Source organism: Eriocheir sinensis, chromosome 24, assembly GCF_024679095.1.
Source record: "Eriocheir sinensis breed Jianghai 21 chromosome 24, ASM2467909v1, whole genome shotgun sequence".
Taxonomy (NCBI): domain Eukaryota; kingdom Metazoa; phylum Arthropoda; class Malacostraca; order Decapoda; family Varunidae; genus Eriocheir; species Eriocheir sinensis.
The window spans coordinates 1,697,692-1,705,191 of NC_066532.1; the positions used below are offsets into that span (position 1 = coordinate 1,697,692).

The following is a 7,500-nucleotide window of genomic DNA, read 5'->3' on the forward strand; positions in this document are numbered from 1 at the left end:
TTCCCTTTCCCTTCCCTTCCCCACCTTTCTCTTCTCTTTCCTATCCTTCCCTTTCCTCTTCATTTTTTTCTTCTTTCCCTTTCCTCTCCTTTCCCTTTCTCTTCTCCTTCTTAGTAAATCAATTCTCCCCTATGTCCTTGTTGAATCTGAATTTATACAACTTAAACCCATTACTACGTGTCCTACCTTCCTCTCTTACCAGCAAAACCTCTTTAACCTCACCCTTATTAAAGCCCTTCTTCCATTTATAAACTCAAACTCATTACAACGTGCCACACTCAGCTCTCTTACCGCCAAAACCTTAATAACAGCCCCCTTATTAAAGCCCTTCATCTATTTATAAACATCGATCAAGTCTCCTCGCACCCTTCCCCTCGCTGGAGAATGCAAATTTAAGCAAGTCTATCCTCGTGCGGCAAGCTTCTCACCCCTTGAATCATCTTAGTCATCCCCTGTATAGATTCTAACACCTTGATCTCCATTCTCTAGTAAGGTGACCAGAACTGAACCGCATAATCGAGATGGGGTCTAACTAATGCTAAATATATCTTGTGGGTGACTCCAGCGCTTCTTTATCCTCGTAAGGCAAGCTTCTCACCCCTTGAATCATCTTAGTCATCCCCTGTAGAGATTCTAACACCTTGATCTCCATTCTCTAGTAAGGTGACCAGAACTGAACCCCATAATCGAGATGAGGTCTAACTACTGCTGAATGTTTCTTGTGGGTGACTCCAGCGCTTCTTTATCCTCGTAAGGCAAGTTCCTCACCCCTTGAATCATCTTAGTCATCCCCTGTATAGATTCTAACACCTTGATCTCCATTCTCATGTAGGGTGACCAGAACTGAACCCCATAATCGAGATGAGGTCTAACTACTGCTGAATGTTTCTTGTGGGTGACTCCAGCGCTTCTTTATCCTCGTACGGCAAGTTCCTCACCCCTTGAATCATCTTAGTCATCCCCTGTATAGATTCTAACACCTTGATCTCCATTCTCATGTAGGGTGACCAGAACTGAACCGCATAATCGAGGTGGGGTCTGACTAATGCTAAATATATCTTGTGGGTGACTTCAGCGCTTCTGTTGCTTACGCTCCTTGAGATGAAAAATTGATGTATGAAGAAACGTTTGCATGTATAAAAAACGTTGATGTATGAAGAAACGTTTGTATGTATGTCTGTTTGCACGATTCTCAGCCTGAACGCACAGAGCCCTTGGACGGAGATCAGAGCTTACTTAAAGACTCCTAAATCCCTCTCACACCCAGACCTGCTTAGGGGAAGAAACGGAAAGGAAAGGAATAGAGGGGAAGAGGAAGGGAGGAGAGGAGGAAGAGAGGGAAGGAAAGAGGAAGGGAGGTAGAATTTGAGAGGAAAGAGGAGAGGAAGAGGGAGGAGAGGAAGGAAAAAGGAAGGGAGGAAAGAGGATGAGGGAGGGAAGAAAGAAAGGGAAAGGAAAGAGAGAGAGGAAGAAGGAGGGAAGACAAGGGAGAGAGAGAGAGAGAGAGAGGGAGGGAAGGAAGAAAAAAAAGCGGAGAAAGAGAGAGATAAAGACAAAGAGAAGGAGAAGGAAGAAAGAGAATGAAGGAGAGAGAGAAAAAGAAGGAGAGAATGAAGGAGAAGAGAAGAGAGGAAGGGAGAGAGAAAGAGGGAGAGAGAGAAGAAAGGAGAGAAAGATAGGGATGAAGAGAGGGATGGGAGGAGAGAAAGGGGAGAGGAGGAAGGAAGGAAGGGAGGGAGGGAGGGAGAGGGAAGGGGGGGAGGGGGGTACAAAAAAAAAAAAAAACAGGTGTAGGGAGAGGTGAGTTAATTAATATGAGGGAGGAGGAGGAGGGGAGGAGGAGGAGGAGGAGGAGGAGGAGGAGGAGGAGGAGGAGGAGGAGGAGGAGGAGGAGGAGGGGAGAAGGTGGAAGAAGAGAAGGGAGGAAAATTACGTGGGGATTAGGTGTAGACGAGGAGGAGGAGGAGGAGGAGGAGGAGGAGGAGGAGGAGGAAAAGAAGAGAAAGTGGAGAGAAGAGAAGAGATGATTAAAGAATGCAAAAAAAAAAATGAAGAAATGAAAAAAAGAAAGAAAAATGATTAGACAAAATATACAAAAAAAGAAAGAAAAAGACAAGATAGACAAAAAAAGAAAAGATAGACAAAAAGAATGAAAAAAAACAAGCAAAAAAGAAAAAAAACAAGAAAAATACAAAGAATATAAACTGGGAAGGTCAAGGAAACACAAAAAAAAACAATAAAAAATAATCAGGAAAAAAAAACTGAAATATATATATACAAAAAAAACAACAACAACATCCTAACAGCTCCTTCTGACCCCCATCATGTCCCATCAGGCCCCTTCAGACCCAAGACCCCACCTTCGGCAACCCCATCATTCCCGAACACTTCCAGGATTCCCAATAGCTCCCATCAGTCCCCATCAGACCAATTCCTACTTTCGTCAGTCCCATCAATCTCTAGTCCTTATTCTCTTTAGTCCCATCAGCCCCTTCAGACCCAAGTTCTCACCCTCACTAGCCCCCATCACTTCCCATCAGCCTAAATCCCCAATCAATTCCTACTTTCGTCAGTCCCATCAATCTCTAGTCCTTATTCTCTTTAGTCCCATCAGCCCCTTCAGACCCTAGTTCTCACCCTCACTAGCCCTCTCAGTCTCCTTCAGTCCCCCTTCAAACCCTTCATCCCCCCAAGTTCTCACCCTCACCAGCCCCCATCAGCCCCCTTCAGCCCCTCCCAGCCCTCACCTTGGCCAGTATCGCCACGTTCTCGGCGGCTCCAGCGGGCGAGATGAAGGTGGGCGTGCCGTCGATAGTGGTCACGATGGGTTTAAGCAGGCCGCCCTTCTCGAACTCGTGGGCGGAGATCTTGCGGACGGGCGTGGCGGCACCTGGGAGAGGGAAGGAACGGGGAGTGTTAGGAGGACTCTGAAGGATACTCGAAATACTTAATACTTAGGAATACACAACGGATACACAAAGGATAGACTAGGATACAGAAGGACATACAAAGGCGGATACCGAGATCTTGTGGACGGGAGTGGCGGCACCTGGGAGAGGGAAGGAACGGGGAGTGTTAATAGGACTCTGAAGGATACTCGAAGATACTTAATACTTAGGAATACACAACGGATACACAGAGGATAGACTAGGATACAGAAGGACATACAAAGGCGAATACCGAGATCTTGTGGACGGGAGTGGCGGCACCTGGGAGAGGGAAGGAAGGGGGAGTGTTGGGAGGACTCTGAAGGATACTCAAGGATACTCAAGGATACGTCAGGGCAAAGATACACAAACACAGGGATCTTTTCAAACTGGCTCCTGCGACGGGAAGGATCAAGGAACGAGGCTTAAGGATACTCAGGGATACACAAAGGATACAGAAGGATACGTAAGGATGTAGAAGGATATACAAGATCTTGCGGACGGGCGTGGCGGCTCTTGGGAGAGGGAAGGAAGGAGAAGTGTTATTGAAGGATACTCAAGAGATACAGAGGAGGTTACTGAAGGATACTGAAGGATACTCAAGGACACGTCAGGGCAAAGATACACAAAACCAAACATAGGGATCTCGCAAAGTGGCTCCTGCGACGGGAAGGATCAAGGAACGAGGCTTAAGAAGGATACTCAGGGATACACAAAGGATACAGGATAAGTAAGGATATAGAAGGATATACAAAAGCTAATACCGAGAGAGGAAAAAAGGAAGAGAAAAGGCGTTAAAGGATGCGAAAGGATACTGAAGGATACACAGGATACTCGTACAAGCAAATACAAAGACACATAGAAATAAACAAAGACACACGAAGGTTACTAACACAAGGATACATTACAAAGACAAGGTTAAAGAGTATATACACTAATACACATATACTCAACAAGGATACACGAGAGTACTTGAATATACATAAGGATACATTAGGATACATAAAAATACATAACGTTGAAGCATACACCGCCGCCATGTTGCCTCTCTTTCTGTCTTCTGTCGATAGTTTCACGCTGACTGCTCTTCTGAACTTGCTAACGACAGCCCCCCCCCCCCCCCTCCCGCGACCTCGCTCCACACGACTCAATACTTTACCTCATCCCTGTACTGTCCAAATCCCTTATGCAAGAGTTACCGAGCATCTTCATTCTCTCATGGTCTGTATTTCTATTCCAGCTCATCCCTGTACTGTCCAAATCCCTTATGCAAGAGTTAACCAGCATCTTCATTCTCTCATGGTCTGTATTTCTGTTCCAGCTCATCCCTATACTGTCCAAATCCCTTATGCAAGAGTTAACCAGCATCTTCATTCTCTCATGGTCTGTATTTCTGTTCCAGCTCATCCCTATACTGTCCAAATTTTATGCAAGAGTTAACCAGCATCTTCATTCTCTCATGGTCTGTATTTCTGTTCCAGCTCATCCCTATACTGTCCAAATCCCTTATGCAAGAGTTAACCAGCATCTTCATTCTCTCATGGTCTGTATTTCTGTTCCAGCTCATCCCTATACTGTCCAAATCCCTTATGCAAGAGTTAACCAGCATCTTCATTCTTTCATCCCTTTCGCTGGTAAACTCTGGAACCGATTATAATTCCTTGGTCTGTGTTTCCTCCTGCCTATGACTTCAACGCTTTCACTCGGGGATTATCAAGACACCTCTCCGCCCGAAATTGACTTCTCTTTCGGAAATTCTATCAACTGGTTCAATTTTCAAGGAGCAGCGGTGAGTGGATTTTTGGTATCTTTTAGTTTTTCTTCCCTTGAGCTGTCCTTCTTAACTATAAAAAAAAAAATACACGCGAGACTAAACGAAGATGAAAATGTGAGGAGGAAGAGAAAGAGTAAGTTATGATAAAGAAGAATATAAGGAAACCACTTCAATAGGTCAGTCAGTCAGTCAGTCAATATGTCAGTTAACCCGCCGGTCAGTCAGGTAGTCAGTCAATCAGTCAGTCAGTCAGTCGGTGGGTGAGTGTTAAAACGATACTTTTTTAAACTGAATTGGTTAAACAACGTAAAAGTTTAAATTGCAGGAGAGAGAGAGAGAGAGAGAGAGAGAGAGAGAGAGAGAGAGAGAGAGAGAGAGAGAGAGAGAGAGAGATAGAGAGAGAGAGAGAGAGAGAGAGAGAGAGAGAGAGAGAGAGAGAGAGAGAGAGAGAGAGAGAGAGAGAATGGATGGTAGGACAAGAGAGAGAATGAGGGAGGAGGTGGGAGGGAGGTGAGAGAGAAAAGAGAGGAAGGGAGGGAGGGAGGGAGGAAGGAGAGAAAAAGAGAGAGAGAGAGCGAGAGAGAGAGAGAGAGAGAGAGAGAGAGAGAGAGAGAGAGAGAGAGAGAGAGAGAGAGAGAGAGAGAGAGAGAGAGAGAGAGAGAGAGAGAGAGAGAGAGAGAGAGAGAGAGAGAGAGAGAGAGAGAGAGAGAGAGAGAGAGAGAGAGAGAGAGAGAGAGAGGTGAGCTATGTGAAAGGTGAGATGATGTACGAACACACACACACACACACACACACACACACACACACACACACACACACACACACACACACACACACACATAGATCAATACATCCTTATATAGAGAGCGATCACACCCTAAAACACACACACACACACACACACACACACACACACACACACACACGTAAAAAAAAAAATATAGAATGAAATAAAAAGGTTTTGAAAATATGTAAAAATAAATAAAATCTCTTAAGCCGACGATTTTCAAACAATAACACTAATTTGAGAGAGAGAGAGAGAGAGAGAGAGAGAGAGAGAGAGAGAGAGAGAGAGAGAGAGAGAGAGAGAGAGAGAGAGAGAGAGAGAGAGAGAGAGAGAGAGAGAGAGAGAGAGAGAGAGAGAGAGAGAGAGAGAGAGAAATATAGAAAGAAAGGAAAAGGAGGGAAGTAAAGAAGGAAAGAAAAGAAAAGAAAGGAATCAGAATGGATGAATAGGAAAAGAGAGAAGAGAAAACGAGAAAGGAAAGAAAGAAAAAGGGGAAGAAGAAGAAGAAGAAGAAAAAGAAGAAGAAGAAGAAAACAGGAACAAGAAAATAAAAAATAACAACAAAAAAGAAAGAAAAAAATAGTTATCCATACAAGGAGAAGGAAGTGGAGGAAGACGCAAAGGAAGAGGAAGAGGAAGAGGAAGAGGAAGAGGAGGAAGAGGAGGAGGAGGAGGAAGAGTTCAATATTGAGACGATCTATTTCAGGTGACTAAATTTCTTACCTGTCGTTAATTGGAAGGAGGAGGAGGAGGAGGAGGAGGAGGAGGGAAAGATATGGGAAAGGAGGAGGTAAGGAAAGGGGAGATAAGGTGAAGAAAGGTGTGTGTGTGTGTGTGTGTGTGTGTGTGTGTGTGTGTGTAATAGAAAAACACTTACAAGCCACTCACATTTTTTTTAAAGGGTTTAACTAGATTCTCTCTCTCTCTCTCTCTCTCTCTCTCTCACTTTCTATTCTCTTTAACTCTAACAAGGAAGGGCATCTCTCTCGTAGATTTACCGTGAAAGGAGAAAAAAAAGCCAGAGGAGAGAGAGAGAGAGAGAGAGAGAGAGAGAGAGAGAGAGAGAGAGAGAGAGAGAGAGAGAGAGAGAGAGAGAGAGAGAGAAATACAATCTGTCCCTTTCCTCTCTGCTCCGTCTTGGGAAATTCTTGATATTCTAAGACTTCAAGAACCAGACGAGTATGCTACATGTCTTGGTTTGAGAAGACGAGAAGACATAAGGAGACTACAAGGGGGTCAGTCAGTCCGCCAGTCAGTCAGTCAGTTGGCTAGCCAGTCAGTTAGCCAGTTCCTGTTCTGTCCGAATCCATTCTGCAAGAGTTAACCAGCATCTTCATTCTTTCATCCCTTTCGCTGGTAAAGTCTGGAATAGTCTTAAATCTTTACCTTGGTCTGTATTTCCTTCTTAGTCAGTCAGTCAGTCCATCAGTTAGTAAGTCAGTCAGTCAGTCAGTCAGTCTATCAGTAAGTCAGTCAGTCAGTCAGTCCATCAGTCAGTAAGTCAGTCAGTCACTCAGTTCATCATTTAGTCAGTCAGTCAGTTAGTCAGTCCATCATTTAGTAAGTCAGTCAGTCCATCAGTCAGTAAGTCAGTCAGTTAGTTAGTTTGTTAAGTCAGTCAGTCCGTCAGTCAGATCTACACATAATCTGACATCTTTATTTTTAACTTTTATATAATACGAAAAAGAACTTGTGTATGAAAAAAAAATTGTATAGGCCTAATATAAAAATCGTTGGTATACCAAAAGAAAAAAAAAAAAATTGTGAAAATAATACGCGTGAAACAACAACAACAACAAAAAAGTCGTTACAGTATTAAGTTTTGCCAAATGTTTAAATCAGAAAAAAAAGCAGAACTGTTTGGCGAAGGGGTGTACGGCGCGTTTGCATACCGTAATAGAAACAAAGAACAGGAATTAGTTTTTATGTATTTTCAGGTATAAATTTGCAGGGGGAGGATGTGCAAGGAAGGGCGTTCAGATAGAGAGAAAAAGCGTGAAATTGCAATATGA

The 7,500-nt window shown here is 43.7% G+C and overlaps 1 protein-coding gene across 5 annotated transcripts in view; it reads right to left on the reverse strand.

Annotated features, from left to right (window-relative positions):
* LOC127002710 (dual 3',5'-cyclic-AMP and -GMP phosphodiesterase 11-like) overlaps positions 1 to 7,500 on the reverse strand; it is a 134,971-nt gene that overhangs the window by 32,477 nt on the left and 94,994 nt on the right. For all 5 annotated transcript variants that reach the window (XR_007756454.1, XM_050868796.1, XM_050868795.1 and 2 more), the window contains one exon: positions 2,748 to 2,890. Coding sequence is in view for 4 of the 5 variants with exons in the window: in XM_050868796.1 (XP_050724753.1) it covers positions 2,748 to 2,890 (143 nt within the window). In the remaining variant the exon portion in view is untranslated. The remainder of the gene's footprint in view (positions 1 to 2,747; positions 2,891 to 7,500) is intronic.